At 39.9% G+C, this 18,534-nt stretch overlaps 1 protein-coding gene across 2 annotated transcripts in view; it reads right to left on the minus strand.

Annotated features, from left to right (window-relative positions):
* The window catches only part of LOC130927365 (E3 SUMO-protein ligase RanBP2-like), a 59,232-nt gene that overhangs the window by 1,363 nt on the left and 39,335 nt on the right, over nt 1-18,534 (minus strand). For both annotated transcript variants that reach the window (XM_057853141.1, XM_057853140.1), the window contains exons 25-28: nt 14,600-14,689; nt 2,817-2,965; nt 2,414-2,687; nt 1,935-2,287 (exon numbers count right to left, since the gene is read on the minus strand). In XM_057853141.1, the coding sequence (XP_057709124.1) occupies nt 1,935-2,287; nt 2,414-2,687; nt 2,817-2,965; nt 14,600-14,689 (866 nt within the window). The remainder of the gene's footprint in view (nt 1-1,934; nt 2,288-2,413; nt 2,688-2,816; nt 2,966-14,599; nt 14,690-18,534) is intronic.

Genomic DNA, 18,534 nt, shown 5'->3' on the forward strand with positions numbered 1-18,534 from the left:
TTTGGTTGCGCTGCTTTTCAGAAGGAAGCGTGAGAAGCTGTACAAGCATGAAGTAGAAAAATATATTTTTTTAAATTAAAAACTTGGATGCTTTTAACTAAAGATGCTAGTATCGGCAGGGGGCGCCGATCCGGCCCGAAATGGTGGTATCGGTGAGTACCAACAAAGACGGCGCCGATACCATTTACCGGTCCATTATTATAACATTTGACCGCAGCCTTTTTTTTCTCCTGGCACTCACTACACTCTGTCTGTGTTGTGTGATGACATGTGAACACCAAGCAGCTATCGCTATTGGCCTGCTCCAGACCAATGAGAACGGGCCAATAGCCACTCCCGACCAATGACAAGGGCGCTTTTTCATATGAAGGAAAAATAAACCAGGAGAAATGGCGGCGGTCGGGAAATATTTCAAAATAGAAATCCCGTCGATTAAAATCAATGGCTGCATGCAAGATTTGCGGCCTGAAAGTTTCGAGATGTGGAGTTAAATCGGCCAGTTTCAATACCTCGAACCTGATAAAACATTTGAAGACGAAACGTGAACGAACGCAACGAGTTTGAGCCTGCAAGAGCAGGACTGCTATGGAAGTGCGCTGGACCGGTGCAACAATCTCTGGTCAGTTCACTACGTCAACTTTACTTTGTCTTTTACTTAAAGAAATGCTGCAGTAATTTAGGAACTGTTTCCAAAGTAGGGTTGCCACCTTTCAGAAATAGAAATAAGGGACTCCCCCCCCCATCCCGAAAAAAGGAGGCTAATAGAGAGACGGGATGCTGTGGTCAATTATTATTACTTCTAATTGTTAGCGTCCGCAAATGCGGAAACAAGGTTGGACCTCGAAGCGGACAACAAGCGGGGGATACGTAAAAGGGTTTAATGATTGTAAACAAAAAAAAAACACGTGATCGTGGGATAGTAGAAATAACAAAAGGAGTCCGTGACAGCAGGTCGACGGAGCTCAATACTACAAACTCGAAGGTTAACTAAGACGATAGGCAGCGAGCCAAAAAGCCAAAATAAAAACACTCAAATACCTGCACAGGGTAGAGGTTACAAACGTGTGCAGCACACCAACAGAAAAAACCCAATGCAGGGGCGTAACAAGCAAATGTAGCGAGACCATAGTGCGAGATGTCAAATGGCGATCAGCAAGGCAAATATCTCTCGGTAGCCTTCTCTGAGATCACCCGTGCTTAAATGCTGCGTTGATGAGCCCGCATTGAATTCAGGTGCGAGGTCAGGAACGCCCCCACTAACAGCCCAGTAACAAAACACAATCTAACCAGCTGCAGAATGTGACATTAATTTCATGAAAGTAGCACTGTTTGGCCTTTGAGAGGTTTAAAAAAGTTTACTCAGTTCATTCAGAGTATATTATTATGAATTTATTTTTACTTCCTTACTGTTGGGCTAGTATTATACTTTGTACTAGTCTTTTTCCTATTTTGCAAAGGTATGCAACAGCCTGACAAAGCCTTGATAGCAATGATTTCACATTCAATTATGTAGCTCTTTGGGGGGGGGGGGGGGGGGGGGGGGATATGTATACAGTATATATACAGTGATGAGACCAAGTATTTGATACACTTACAATGGGAAAACCCATCGGCCGATACTGCACAGCCAGGTATCGGTATCGGGGCCAAAAAATGGTATCGGTGCAACACTACTTTTAACCCGATTCCGATCCTCTGAAAAACGGCGCGTTTTCCAATCATGTGATCAGATTGGAACATCTTTAATGAACTCAATGTGGTCATAGTGTGTCAACCAAAGTCATCCCAAGCAGAGCTATTCAAATCTGGTGAAAATTCTTTTAGTTTTAATATCACAAACCCCCCAAAAATCGCAATGACAGTTTTCCCCATATCGTTCCGCCCTACCAGTAACAGGTGAAAATGCACAATATTGAGTGATAATATATCCTCACCTGACACATAAAGTCGGGTATGACCCTGTGGAAAATTGAGCCTCTCAGCCCGAAACCTTTCTCGCCCGTACACAGCGCCCTAAAATTTTCCACCGTCTTGGGGACAAGGTGTGCAAACAGCTCGACAGTAATGGTGCCAATCGGCTGTCCGTCCGCCTCGATGGTGAGGAACACCTGTGGGTTGGAGTCTCTGGAGTGCTCCTGAATTCTTGACATCATCGCGGTGCTACCCGATGTGTCGTCATCTTGGCCCATGTGGCTCTGACATTCGCAGAAGGTCTTCTTAAAGGACGCGGCGATCTCGGGGGTTTTGAATTTGGCTGCTAGCTGCTCCACCGCACCCTCGGCACTGTCTGGAAATGTAAAAAGAAAACTTGTTTCTTCAATGTGTAAAGGAAATGAGTGTTATACAAGTTGAGGGCTTCTCTACCACCAGCTTTCTGGGGAAGTCGTAAACATGACTCGTTATCTGCATGTACCAGAGTAGTCGGTGGCAGTCCAGATGAGAGAGTTGGCCGAGGCGTTCAAGGGCTTCAGCTCCATGGCCTGAGAGATGTTGTGGTTGGCGCAAACTCGGAACACCTGCTCTCTCCTCATGAGGATCCGGTAGAAACGTTTAGCCGGATGATAGAGGATCTTTAAGTCGCCGACGCCCCGCTCCTTCCACTGGTTGATGTCCCGGTCCCAGCGGTACAACTTGGCGCGCTCCTTGAAGAGGATCTCTTCATCCTCCTCTCCAGACTTGGTTTCAACCTGAGTTAGGAAGGTAATGGGCATTCTTGTCAGTTCACCCTTATATTTCCAAAGAGGAAATGAGGCAGCACAGATCACAATGAAATGCTAACCCAGTCCAGATTACGCATAGTCGTGTGTAAAACGTACCTCTGGCAGTGACACGATAGGTTCAAAATGTATGTCAACATTTTTTGGGGAGTCTTCTTCATCGCTTCCTCCCTCGTTATTGTTGGATGACGATGGTTCTGAGGAACCAAATACAGCCGCACCCGCGTTTGCCCAAGAGAAGTTGGAATCTACACATAAACCAGAGCCTTGTATTTAAAAAATACATACCGTAAATTCCGGACTATAAGCCGCTACTGTTTTCCCTCCCTCAGTACCCTGCGGCTTATAGTCCAGCACGGCTTATTTGTTGATTTATTTGGGTAAATAGGTAACACTTTATTTGAGAGCGGCGTCATAAGACAGTCATAATTATAACACTATCAAGGGCATTAATGAATGCTTATGACAGATGTTATTGTCATCCGGCAAACTATGTCACTAACTCCATTTTTGTCCACCTCGGATATTTTAAATCTATTCAAAAGTGAGATAATTTGCCGATGACACATAATGACATCTGTCATATGGATTCATTAATGCTCATGGCAGTGTCATGTCATAATTATGCTAGTCTTATGGCACGACTGTCAAATAAAATGTTACTAAATACCATAACTAGCAATTAATGAAATGACTGGAACAGCAACTGAAGAAATAATTGGCACATAACATGAAATTTGATTGTTATTTACATCTGTAGCGCTGCAATACATGCTAGGAGGCATGTTGGACAACAACAGTGTTGACGGCAGGTGGCAGCAGAGGTTGACTGTCTCTCCAAGGGAGCAGTGATATCCAAATGAAGCATCTTGAAGCAATGGTGGTTCATTTGGTCTTATGACCTTCATAATTATGACATGACACTATCATGGGCATTACTGATGCTTATGACAGATGTCATTGTCATCCGGCAAACTACTGTCACTATCTCCATTTATGTTCAGCTCGGATCTTTTACATCCATTCAAAAGTGAGATAATTTGCCGGATAACACTAAACAACATCTCGTATAAGCATTAATTAATTGTCATAACAGTGTCATGTCATAATTATGATTGTCTGATGACAGTTTTATGGGGCCACTTTCAAATAAAGAGTTACCAAATACCATCTCTAGCAATTAATGAAACAACAGCAACTGAAGAAATAATTTGCAGAGAACATGAATTTTGATTGTTATTTAGTGTAGTGCTGCAATGCATGCTAGGAGCCATGTTGGACAACAACAGTGTTGACAGCAGGTGGAGCAGTGATGGGCAAATTAAGCTTCTCGAAGCAATTAAGCTTTTCAGCCCATTGGTTCAAAGCTCCATGGTGGTTCATTTGGTCTTATGACAGTGTTACGGTGCCGCTGTCAAATAAAGTGTTACCGGTTACTATCTTGTGGTGTAAATATTCCATAATACAGTGCGGAGTGCTGCGGCTTATAGTCCAGTGCGGCTTATCTGTGAACAAATGCTGTTTTTGTGTCAAATTTGGGTGGTGCGGCTTATAGTCAGGTGCGCCTTATAGTCCAGAAATTATGGTACATACATACATATATTATATATATTATATACACACGTATATATGTATGTATTATATATATATATACACATATATACATATATATGTATATATATGTATACATATATATACACATACATATATATACACATATACACATCTACATATATACAGTGCCTTGCAAAAGTAATCGGCCCCCTTGAATCTTGCAACCTTTCGCCACATCTCAGGCTTCAAACATAAAGATATGAAATTAAATTTTTTTGTCAAGAATCAACAACAAGTGGGACACAATCGTGAAGTGGAACAACATTTATTGGATAATTTAAACTTTTTTAACAAATAAAAAACTGAAAAGTGGGGCGTGCAATATTATTCGGCCCCTTTACTTTCAGTGCAGCAAACTCACTCCAGAAGTTCAGTGAGGATCTCTGAATGATCCAATGTTGTCCTAAATGACCGATGATGATAAATAGAATCCACCTGTGTGTAATCAAGTCTCCGTATAAATGCACCTGCTCTGTGATAGTCTCAGGGTTCTGTTTAAAGTGCAGAGAGCATTATGAAAACCAAGGAACACATCAGGCAGGTCCGAGATACTGTTGTGGAGAAGTTTAAAGCCGGATTTGGATACAAAAAGATTTCCCAAGCTTTAAACATCTCAAGGAGCACTGTGCAAGCCATCATATTGAAATGGAAGGAGCATCAGACCACTGCAAATCTACAAAGACCCGGCCGTCCTTCCAAACTTTCTTCTCAAACAAGGAGAAAACTGATCAGAGATGCAGCCAAGAGGCCCATGATCACTCTGGATGAACTGCAGAGATCTACAGCTGAGGTGGGAGAGTCTGTCCATAGGACAACAATCAGTCGTACACTGCACAAATCTGGCCTTTATGGAAGAGTGGCAAGAAGAAAGCCATTTCTCAAAGATATCCATAAAAAGTCTCGTTTAAAGTTTGCCACAAGCCACCTGGGAGACACACCAAACATGTGGAAGAAGGTGCTCTGGTCAGATGAAACCAAAATTGAACTTTTTGGCCACAATGCAAAACGATATGTTTGGCGTAAAAGCAACACAGCTCATCACCCTGAACACACCATCCCCACTGTCAAACATGGTGGTGGCAGCATCATGGTTTGGGCCTGCTTTTCTTCAGCAGGGACAGGGAAGATGGTTAAAATTGACGGGAAGATAGATGCAGCCAAATACAGGAACATTCTGGAAGAAAACCTGTTGGTATCTGCACAAGACCTGAGACTGGGACCGAGATTTATCTTCCAACAGGACAATGATCCAAAACATAAAGCCAAATCTACAATGGAATGGTTCAAAAATAAATGTATCCAGGTGTTAGAATGGCCAAGTCAAAGTCCAGACCTGAATCCAATGGAGAATCTGTGGAAAGAGCTGAAGACTGCTGTTCACAAACACTCTCCATCCAACCTCACTGAGCTCGAGCTGTTTTGCAAGGAAGAATGGGCAAGAATGTCAGTCTCTCGATGTGCAAAACTGATAGAAACATACCCCAAGCGACTTGCAGCTGTAATTGGAGCAAAAGGTGGCGCTACAAAGTATTGACGCACGGGGGCCGAATAACATTGCACGCCCCACTTTTCAGTTTTTTATTTGTTAAAAAAGTTGAAATTATCCAATAAATTTTGTTCCACTTCACGATTGTGTCCCACTTGTTGTTGATTCTTGACAAAAAATTAAAATTTTATATCTTTATGTTTGAAGCCTGAAATTTGGCGAAAGGTTGCAAGGTTCAAGGGGGCCGAATACTTTTGCAAGGCCCTGTATATACACATACATATACATATATACATATACATATATACATACACACACACACACACACACACACACACACACACACACACACACACACACACACACACACACACACACACACACACACATATATATACAGTGGGGAGAACAAGTATTTGATACACTGCGGATTTTGCTGGTTTTACCACTTGCAAGCATGTAGAGGTCTGTAATTTGTATCATAAGTTCTCTTCGACTGAGGAACGGAATCTAATACAAAAATCCAGAAAATCATATTGTATAATTTTTAAATAATAAATTTGTATTTAACTGCATGAAATAAGTATTTGATACATTACCAACTAGTAAATATTTCGGCTCTTAGTTCTTTTCTAAGAACCCCTCCTGTTCTCCACTCATTACCGGAAGTAACTACACTTGTTACCTGTATAAAAGACACCTGTTTACATGCTCAAACAAACAAACTCCAACCTCTCCACAATGGCCAAGACCAAAGAGCTGTGTAAGAACATCAGGGATAAAATAATAGACCTGCACAAGGCTGGGATGGGCTACAGGAAAATAAGCAAGCAGCTTGGTGAGAAGGTAACAACTGTTGGGAGTGATTATTAGAAAATGGAAGAAGTTCAAGTTGACGGTCAATCTGCCCCGTTCTGGGGCTCCATGGAAGATCTCACCTCATGGGGTATCACTGATCATGAGGAAGGTGAGGGATCAGCCCAGAACTACACGGCAGGACCCGGTCAATGACCTGAAGAGAGCTGGAACCACAGTCTCGAAGAAAACCATCAGAAACACATTACGCCGTCATGGATTAAAATCCTACAGCGCACGCAAGGTCCCGCTGCTGAAGCCAGTGCATGTCCAGACACGTCTGAAGTTTGCCACTGACCATCTGGATGATCCAGAGGAGCAATGGGAGAAGGTCATGTGGTCGGATGAGACCAAAATGGAACTTTTTGGTCTTAACTCGGCCTGTCGTGTTTAGAGGAAAAAGAAGGATGAGTACAACACCAAGAACACCATCCCAACCGTGAAACATGGAGGAGGAAACATCATTTTTGGGGCTGCTTCTCTGCCAAGGGTACAGGGCGACTGCGCCGTATTGAGGGGAGAATGGATGGGGCTATGTATCGCTAGATCTTGGCTGACAACCTCCTTCCTTCAGTGAGAGCCCTGAAGATGGGTCGTGGCTGGGTCTTCCAGCATGACAACGATCCAAAGCACACAGCCAAGGCAACTAAAGAGTGGCTCCGTAAGAAGCATCTTAAGGTCCTGGAGTGGAGTCACCAGATCCGAACCAGATAGAAAATCTATGGAGGGAGCTGAAAGTCCGTGTTGCCCGGCAACAGCCCCGGAACCTGAAGGCTCTGGAGAAGATCTGCATGGAGGAGTGGGCCAAAATCCCTGCTGCAGTGTGTGCAAACCTTGTCAAGGACTACAGGAAACGTTTGGTATCTGTAATAGCAAACAAAGGTTTCTGTACCAAATATTAAGTTCGATTTTTGTGATGTATCAAATACTTATTTCATGCAATTAAATGCAAATTTATTATTTAAAAATCATACGTGATTTTCTGTTTTTTTTCGTATTAGATTCCGTCCCTCACAGTTGAAGAGAACTTATGATACAAATTACAGACCTCTACATACTTTGCAAGTGGGAAAACCAGCAAAATCACCAGTGTATCAAACACTTGTTCTCCCCACTGTATATATACAGTGGGGCACATAAGTATTTAGTCAACCACCAGTTGTGCAAGTTAACTGAAAAATTAGCATTCACAGCCAGTCCTACCACAGGCATGAAAATGGGTCAGGGGTTAAAAAGGTGAGAAGGGTGTGGAAGAAATATGTTCCGGTACACTGTACAACTAAGGCTGTTCCAAACGACCAATTTTCTCCCGATTAGTCAGCCAACTATTTTTATGATTTGTTGACTAATCTAATATTTTTTTCCCCTTTTTATTTTATTTTTTTTCAACTAATCTAGCAATGAATTTTTTATGTCTCTTATTAATTCAAAAAACATTTTGGAACACAAATTATTTTTGGAACCCTTAAATTCTTTATTAAAGTACAAATAAACACGTAAATATTAACAATAAATCACAAATAAACAATGACGTCAAATGCTGAAAGCATTAACTTGTGCAAAAGAACAATGTAAACAGATTCAGAACACTGACTTCGCCTTTCCAACATGATTCAAAACAATTCTTAAAAAAGTATCTAGCATTAATATTATAGTACACTACTATATATAATTGCAGTAGTATAATTATTCATTGCCAATCAGATTCATCTTAAAGGGTGTCATTTTAAAGCTATTCTTAGTGTAGAATCTGAATTCTGAAGTATGTGGGATTAACTCCAGATATCGTTATTTAAAGAGATGTCCGATCACGTCATTTTCAAAGTATCGGAATCGGCAACAAAATATCGGCCATGCCTTTTCTTAATATATATATATATATATATATATATATATTAATTAAATCGTTTTCTAATTGTATTTAACGTTACAGACATAGTATGTTACACTCATCCAGAGTCTTTAGTTTAGGTTTAAAGAGCATATGACACCAGAAAAAAAGTCTTAAATGGCATTATTATGTGAATTAGAATCATATTTTGAGACGATTCGACTATATACAACAATTTAGCAAAGCGCAGATGACGAGAAATTAGTCTTTTAATCTGCCGGTTAGCCACGCCTACCATTATAGGGCTTTAGCGTCCCCAACAGGTGGATGACGTCAGCGGTAGACTGGGCTCATCGGTTTTACTATTCAGCCCATTGAGGGGGAATTGTTCAGACGAGGAAAACGCGACGAAGAGAGCCGCAAAATGTCATTGTTTCAGTCTCTCTACTCCAATATTTTTACAGGATATTCTTTTTATCCAAGTATTTTTCCTCAATAGCTATATAAATGGCTTGAGAAGGACCGGTCAGCCCGTCGAGGGGGAACTATTCACAACGAGGAAAACGCGACGAAGAGAGCGGCAAAATGTCATTGTTTCTGTCTCTTTACTTCCATATTTTTACAGGATATTCTTTTTATCCAAGTATTTCCCCCAATTGCTAAATAAATGGCATGGTCATGACAAATAACAATCTTGTGCTAAATGGAATATGAAATAATAAAAATCCATTTATTCAAGACGACATGGCAAAATTACTCCATAATGGTCAAAACTGTCGACTTCACCTTTACTGTCGCACCTCCCGAACGATATTTTATGACACCTAAATCGGACATATGTCATTTCCCTTCCCCGGCTTCGGAGAATGTAAACAAACCAGAAGGAGTGACAGCTAGCCGACATGCTAACCCGAACCGAGGGATGTTTCAAAGTCTTGGAAGTGGAAAATCACACGTAACTAGCCTGGATTATTTGACATGACGACCCGGTTGTCGATTGTCTTTGCAGATCGGCAAACCGCCCGGCAGAGAGCAATTTACAGTTCGTTCCCGGGAGGAGGGTGGCTGGAGTTGTTGTGCAGCTAACGTGCTAACAGCTAACTGCTAATGAGCATGAGGAGAGCTTTTTACATGCCTATCAATGATCAAACGTAAGTAGTCCTTTTGTTTAAAGGAATTTTGTAGTGTTTACTTTGTAATCACTGTATTCGTATTTGACATAATACAAAACAAGATGTTTACTCACTTCCTCGTAAGTCCAATGGTCCCACAGTAAATATCCACGGTGAATGGGAACCTTTTGAAACTCCAAAAAAGCGCATACGCCTCTCCCGCACACAGAATGATTTTTCTGCAGCCGTTTGGCTGGCGTGATGCGAAAAATAAACGTATTAATCCGCAAAATCAGCTGAATCCTTCGTCTTCATACACAACAGTACACTGTATAGTGAAGAGGACGTCTTCTACCGTACACGTCACAGCGCCCTCCTCCTCAATGCAAGACCGAAGCCGGAAGTCACTCATTTTCATGGCGCGGGATTAAAAAAACTAAATATAGCGATCGCTTCCACACACATCCAAGCGGTCCATATCATTCAGGGGCATAAATTACCGCGTGTATTATGAAATAAACATGCTTTTTCGTGTCACAGGCACTTTAAATCATTGTCTTTACACATTAACTTATTTGTCAAAGCAAAGATGGTATAGACCCTACCCACCGACGTCACAAAATCACGTGCTCGCTGTATGGTTCCGCCCACTTGTCCGTCATTTTGTGTCTGTATTATCAATGGTCTCAATTGATCGAGCAATTTATAATGCATTTCATGGAAGACCCGGTGCTTTCGGATGCCGTAAACTCACTTGATGCATTGCATAAAAGGCGTTATGTGGAAAAGCTTCAGTTTATCCATTCGCCAGATCCATATTTGATGCCTAAATCGATGTTTTTCGACCCACTGTCTCCGCCGTATTTGCCTGACATCTGCTAGCTACCTTGAACTGTACAACTATCTTGTCCACACAAAATCAGCCTATTCTCACGAAAGTTTGAAAAACTTTAAGAGCTTGGAGGCTTATAAATACTTCGTTGCTGGTTGGGTGAAACAGGTCCTCGTCCACGAAAATTCGGCAGGAATCTATCTTGTGCTTGGAAAGGTGAGTTACGAAATTTTCAATTCAAAATCTTTTGTTATTGCTAACATCCACTGTCAAGTCTAATGTATTTCATGTCGTTTGTCAATGGAGTTAGGGCTTTTAATGTTTATATGGTTTAGCGATAGCACTCTCACTACATACATACGTGTATGTTGTCGGCGAGCCTAGCAATAATCTTAATTGTGGTTGTCAGCCCAAAACCCTCTAAATATATATTAAATGCATCTTGCCAGATATAAAATGACTACTACATAATCTGTGGTAATCGTTTGGAGCCCAGTTTTCTCGTCGAATTGCAGCAGCCCATCTCGCTCTCTTCTGTCCGGGTCTCTCGGAATCCGGTAGAACTTCAAGTCTCTCTATCTTCTCCGTCTATCTTCTCTGTTATTGCAACCGACCGCCACACACGCCTTCACCATTTTGATTATTAATGTTAACGAGCAGAAAAACACGTCGTAAATAGGAGGAATGTACGTAGCCGTAACAGGGAAACATGATATGTTGACGGACAATTGGGCGGCACCAGTCAGGAGGAAGGAGTTATGATGTCATGTGGGTAGGGTCTATATCCATTGTTAGCATGACTCACAGTCATGGTTTTACTTCCCATCATGGTTCCACTTTCCCATCATGCCTTGGGGCATGCTGCAGTATCTGAACTGAAAGCTCAACAAATACACTAGATGGCAGTATTTAGTCACAATACACAAAGTCCCAAGTCTTTCTATCCGTGGATCCTTCTCACAGAAAGAATGTTAATAATGTAAATGCCATCTTGAGGATTTATTGTCATAATAAACAAATACAGTACTTATGTACTGTATGTTGAATGTATATATTCGTCCGAGTTTTATTCATTTTTTTCTTAATGCATTGCCAAAATGTATATGATCGGGAAAAATTATCGGGAATGATCGGAATTGAATCAGGAGCCAAAAAAAAGCAATCGGATCGGGAAATATCGGGATCGGCAGATACTCAAACTAAAACGATCGGGATCGGATCGGGAGCAAAAAAACATGATCGGAACAACCCTAGTTATTTATATTACGAACATGAAGTGATTTAATTTTGAAATGTTCCCCAGAAGTACGTTCGCTAAACTGCTAACAGTTACAACTTTGCAAAAAAATCACTTTTTGTCATTGAATGTGGTGTCAGCTTTAAAAAAAAAAAGTTCATTTTTTCGTTTGCAAATGCTGTTTGCCAGCGATTTTTCATGTTTGAAGTGTCACCTCTTAACAGCGGGTTTGCGTTTTGGAGGAGACTGACAATGTTTTATAGCAGGCTAAAGTAGTTAGTAGATTGCCCTCCCCCCCCATTAGCCTCAATGTAGCAAAGCTAAGATTTACAGTGTTTAATATAGATGTGTTTCCTATTTTATATGTCTGAACTTTAATTCTACGGCATGTTGATGACCAATAAGCGTCTGTGAAAAGAACTGCAGTCTCATATGCCATCAACACGCACGTGTACACGCATGCACAAATGTATGCACGCACGCACTCGGCGATAAAACGCAGCCATGAAAATTACCACCCTAATTTTTATTTACTGTGCGATAAATAGACTTATTGCATATTGCGACAGGCTTAGCAACTTCAATAAAAAATGTCGTTAGATGTACTCGTCTTCTTCCAAAATTACAACTGGGTGACGGCACTTTAGGTGTTCATTCACGGCTGACGTGCAGCCAAACTTGGCATTGAAACACAGGACATAACGGTGTACCCTCGTTTGTTTCGTTGAAATAAGTAAATTTTTTGGCCACTCTGGTGCACTTTTATGGCTTTGTGCCGCTTTCCCCGCTTGAATGCCAAGCATCCGACATTAAATAAAATCTAAATAAAACCCCCGCCCCCCATAAAATTTTTCTCCTCGGATCTACACAATTCACGTAGGTCACCCTTTTTGACTTCAAAATGGCAAATATTGGCAAAAGGTGAGATTTTCATTAGTGATGCACGATAATGCATTTTTCAGCCGATACCGATAACCGATAATTTCCTCCTCGTTCCAACCGATAACCGATAATGTCAAGCCGATAATTTTATTAAAGATTTATGTAAAATTTTAAAGTATACACAAGAGAAAATATTGCTGTGCAAAAATAATATTGCTCTTTTTTTTTCAACATCAAACGTGAACAAGCAGTAGTAGTAGTAAATTCCAACATCTAAATAAAGACAGATTGTCTGACATTGTGTAATGGTAAACTTTTGGCAACAATTACTTACAGAGTAAATACATAAGTTGCACAAAAATGGCTTTAAAAGTATGCCATTCCTAAAGTATAACATTACTACACAGCAAAGACACAGCTCCTTAAGACTAGTTAAAGTCCCTTGTTTTCAGTGTAAATCTATTGGAAATAAGTTAAATTAACTGCCAGCACTTTCACTCAGATTTCTTGAAGAAAAATGGCCAGCTGAAAATAAGATTAACAGCCTTATTTTAAGCAATAAATTATTATACATAATCCTAAAAAAAAAAATAAAAAAATTAAAAAATAAAAAACTTGTCAGAAATGTTCAATGGTTCAAAACATTGAAAGCAATTTTTTCTTGATTTAGGTGAAAATGACCTTATTTTTTTAGATGTTTGGGCTTAATAAGAACAAATTGCAATATTTAGTTCAAGTAAGTGGAATAATCTGGCGCATTCGACTAGTCTTCAACACTCAAACAAGATGGAGAAAATTATTTGACTAGATTTAAGAAGAATGATCTGATTAAGACGTCATAAATTTAAAGCGTACTGAATGCATTACTGACTGGGTGACTTCTTTGTGTCGTTTGGTGCATGTTACAATTATCAACTAACCACTGTGCCGTCATGATAAACATGGTTTGTTGACATCACCTGTGTAAATGTCCGTGGTAAAACTGATGTGATCGGCATGTCTTTCACGAAGAATCGTGGTCGTATAAACTGCATTATTTTTTCATCCAGGGATTTGGCTATCGGGTCATTTCAGGAATTTCCTCCCGCCTGTGCCCTTCAGTCCGCCCGGCTGCCAAATTAGCACCCGCGCCAGGCCTCTGTCTTGAACCGGAGTGGCGGCGGCAGCTAAGTTCGTACCGGATATCCGCCCGCCCCGGCCGGCTCGCTGCGGCGCATTCGGTGCATGGCTCTGCTCTCATCCTCTACCCGCCTAGGGCGAGGCGGCGGCGGCCTGCCGGACCGGCGGGCTCCGTCGGAAGACAGCTACTTGTCAACTATCGATCTCGTGAGGTGTTTAGCCATAGATGGAGTTTACCACTCGCTTTGGGCTGCATTCCCAAACACCCCGACTCCGGGAGGACCGCAGCGTCTCTGTATCGTCACAAGCCCCGTAGCTTCCTTTATAGTTTATTTGTTAACAATAGCTTTAGCATTCATGCGAGCAGCAGCCTCATATTCGTTCCAAAAATCATTGTGATGCAGTTTTAAATGGCTGCTGGGTTAGTGCTAGTGGTGTTCAATGAGGACGCTTTCTTTAGCCCTTGAGGAACTGTTTTGTAGATGGCGAGAGCATCGTTTATTTCATTTCACACACGGGAAAAGCAACGCACGCTAGTGAGAGCGCCTCAACAGTGTCAACACTGATGTGTAACACCGCCTCCTCTATGACGCCGTACTCCTAAACCCCTCCTCCCACAGGGGCTTCAGAGAGGGGAGGGGTTGAGCAGGCGGCAGTGAAGAAGTGGAGAAAACTGCTTGGTTGCGCACATTTGGAGGCTAAATCAAGTATATAATTATCGGATTGCATTATCGGTTGATTTTTTTATTATCTGTATTATCTGTGTGACGTCATAATTGCCATTATCGGCCGATAAGTATCGGTAGCCGATATTATCGTGTATCTTTAATTTTCATGTCTTTACCAGTTTAAATGAAATGAACGTCTATCGTTTTAAATTGTAGCCAATGAGTTGATGAAGAACTTTGACAAACCTTTAGCTCCAAATGCAAAGCCTTCCGTTTTTTTGGCTAGGTCAGCAAAAGAGAAGCCCTCTACTGTTGTGAAGCCAAAGTTGGGTGCAACTGTAAAGGGGAAAAAATCATATTAACAATGTAAAATGTCATTTTAACTTCACATAATAATCTACAATATCAATATTTTTGGAGTCATGCAGGCACATCTTATCGAAATATGCACATACAGTCACGTGAAAAAATTAGAACACCCCATTAAATATTCTGTAGTATATTAAGAAAATGTTCACATATCTATTATTGATATTGTTTTTCTTTATATCTGGAAAAGAAAGATTTAATTGCAGGTAAACAACAAAAATTAACATTGTTTTACCCATTAAACCAAATAAATCAACAAAAATGCATATTTTAACAGGAAAAAGTTAAGAAACCCCAGCACCTAATGAGGCTCGAGCGTTTACGTCACAGCAACACGGGATCATGCGAGATTTGCGACAACGCAGCCATATTGGAAGCACGTCTGCATCACGAGACATTTAAACTTAACGGCAAATACAATTCAACTACGAGTGCCAAAGATGGAAAAAAGTAAGGAAAACTTGCCAGTTCGATACAGAGACAAACTTGTTACCACGGCGAAGGACAGATATGTGAGCAAACTTAACCCTTGGGCGTTATTTTATCTTGACTAAATTCTTGTGATTTTGTCCAAAAAATGGCTTTTCCTTTGAAGTGTGATAACTAAGTCATTTCTGAATATTTTTTCACTTTCAGCCACTCAAAATGTTCAGTGGCGTCAGACCTATCTACACATATAAAGTTTTTAATTTTTTTTAATTTTTCAATGCCCCCTATGGACAATAATAGCAGCATTATCCGAATAGCAAAACTAACTATGCTGTATATATATAAAAAACAAAAGTCTAATTTGAATATTCCATATCACATAGTTAGAGGCTTGAATAAGTCGTTAAGTCATAACAACCGATTTTTTTATGCATGCCCAGTTTTTACACATTTGCAGTTTTCTCATTTACACTAAACTCTTGTGATTTTGTCCAAAAAATGGCTTTTCCTTTGAAGTGTGATAACTAAGTCATTTCTGAATATTTTTTCACTTTCAACCACTCAAAATGTTCAGTGGCATCAGACCTATCTACACATATATAGTTTTTTATTTTTTTTATTTTTCAATGCCCCCTATGGACAATAATAGCAGCATTATCCGAATAGCAAAACTAACTATGCTGTATATATATATAAAAAACAAAAGTCTAATTTGAATATTCCATATCACATAGTTAGAGGCTTGAATAAGTCGTTAAGTCATAACAACCGATTTTTTTATGCATGCCCAGTTTTTACACATTTGCAGTTTTCTCATTTACACTAAACTCTTGTGATTTTGTCCAAAAAATGGCTTTTCCTTTGAAGTGTGATAACTAAGTCATTTCTGCATATTTTTTCACTTTCAACCACTCAAAATCTTCAGTGGCATCAGACCTATCTACACATATATAGTTTTTTATTTTTTTTATTTTTCAATGCCCCCTATGGACAATAATAGCAGCATTATCCGAATAGCAAAACTAACTGTGCTGTATATATATAAAAAACAAAAGTCTAATTTGAATACACGTATTCCATATCACATAGTTAGAGGCTTGAATAAGTCGTTAAGTCATAACAACCGATTTTTTTATGCATGCCCAGTTTTTACACATTTGCAGTTTTCTCATTTACACTAAACTCTTGTGATTTTGTCCAAAAAATGGCTTTTCCTTTGAAGTGTGATAACTAAGTCATTTCTGAATATTTTTTCACTTTCAACCACTCAAAATGTTCAGTGGCATCAGACCTATCTACACATATATAGTTTTTTATTTTTTTTATTTTTCAATGCCCCCTATGGACAATAATAGCAGCATTATCCGAATAGCAAAACTAACTATGCTGTATATATATATAAAAAACAAAAGTCTAATTTGAATATTCCATATCACATAGTTAGAGGCTTGAATAAGTCGTTAAGTCATAACAACCGATTTTTTTATGCATGCCCAGTTTTTACACATTTGCAGTTTTCTCATTTACACTAAACTCTTGTGATTTTGTCCAAAAAATGGCTTTTCCTTTGAAGTGTGATAACTAAGTCATTTCTGAATATTTTTTCACTTTCAACCACTCAAAATCTTCAGTGGCATCAGACCTATCTACACATATATAGTTTTTTTATTTTTTTTTTATTTTTTAATGCCCCCTATGGACAATAATAGCAGCATTATCCTAATAGCAAAACTAACTATGCTATATATATATATATAAAAAACAAAAGTCTAATTTGAATATTCCATATCACATAGTTAGAGGCTTGAATAAGTCCACAAGTCGTAACAACCAATTTTTTATGCACACCCACTTTTTACACAATTGCAGTTTTCTCATTTACATTCAACTCTTGTGATTTTGTCCAAAAAATGGCTTTTCCTTTGAAGTGTGATAACTAAGTTATTTCTGAATATTTTTTCCACTTTCAACCACTCACAATGTTCAGTGGCATCAGACCTATCTAAACATATAGTTTTTTTGTTTTTTGTTTTGGCCCCCTATGGACAATAATAGCAGCATTATCCTAATAGTAAAACTAACTATGCTATATAGGCTATATATAAATCAAACTAAAATATTTTATATTACATAATTACATCATTGGATAAGTAAAAGTCGTAACAGTAGATTTTTTTTTTAAGAACAAGACTGTGACAACGTGACAATAACTGATTTGATGATAGAATTTATGTTAACAATTTTACAAAACATACATACAATATAACAGTTAACATAATAACAATATACACAATTCATGATGTGCACTTTGAGATTTGTTGTTCAAATGTAAAGTGCGTTATAAATAAAATGTATTATTATTTATTATTATGTTCGAAGCGGCTTTGTGCAAAGGCCACATTGTTTGCGCTTGGACGGGGGTCCAGCTCGCTGCTCAACCAAGCCTTCGGCAGAAGGCGGTGGTTCCCGTTTTAGGACTTCTGGCCGAATTAGAGCCTTGCCAAGTTCCTCAAGAAATAGTCGGCGCTTGTAGCTTTTCTTCACGTTCCACTCAGGGTAGATCTCCGTGAACAGCACAAACGAGGGTAGATCTCCGTGAACAGCACAAACGCGCTGCATGACGAAATGTCCGGCATGTGAAAAAACTCACACATTGGCCACCTGAGTGCGCGCCGGCGGCAGGAGTATGTGCCACAGGCCTGCAAAGCACAAGCGCACACAACAATAACAGCTTTGATCTTTGATCAGCTTTTACAAGACAAACCTTGATATGCAAAACATTTGCTTACTCACTCTCGTCATTACCTCGATCGCCGTCATTTTCGTCATGCGCCTCAACGTGGTCATGTCCGTGCCCCCGCCTTCTGCTCCCCGCTTTCATCTCATTATGTTGTCAACTATTTCCTAATCCTCGTCATCAAAGCCGTCCTCCTCCGGCATCGAAAGTCCGGAAGAATTTGTTCAATGTCTTCTGGGCTCTCCAAAGAAGCGTCCGAACAAAGGTCGTCGTCGTCGGAATCAGGATTTTCTAACACCATTCGAATCGTGTCCTGCGGTGAAATACTTCTCGCCGCCATCGATCACAGTTGTGTTGGAAGAAATGCAAAATGGTGATCCTCGCGAGAACAGAGACTCCCAAAATGCCCAGAACCAATGAGAGTAAAGAAATTCAAACACCCAACCAATAAGAGTTGAAATTCAAACGACAACAATAAACACGTGTTTTTTTGTTTTGGTTTTTTTGCATTTCCGGGAAGTACCTTTTTATTGTCTTGTGCAAACGTGCAAAATTGCAAATACGCATGCCCAAATAGACTGAAAGTGAGCTCAGACAACATTATCACCAATTTTTTTGTAAAGCCAACCGTCTTTATTGCATTAAT

This window comes from Corythoichthys intestinalis, chromosome 12 (assembly GCF_030265065.1).
Source record: "Corythoichthys intestinalis isolate RoL2023-P3 chromosome 12, ASM3026506v1, whole genome shotgun sequence".
Classification (NCBI taxonomy): Eukaryota; Metazoa; Chordata; class Actinopteri; order Syngnathiformes; family Syngnathidae; genus Corythoichthys; species Corythoichthys intestinalis.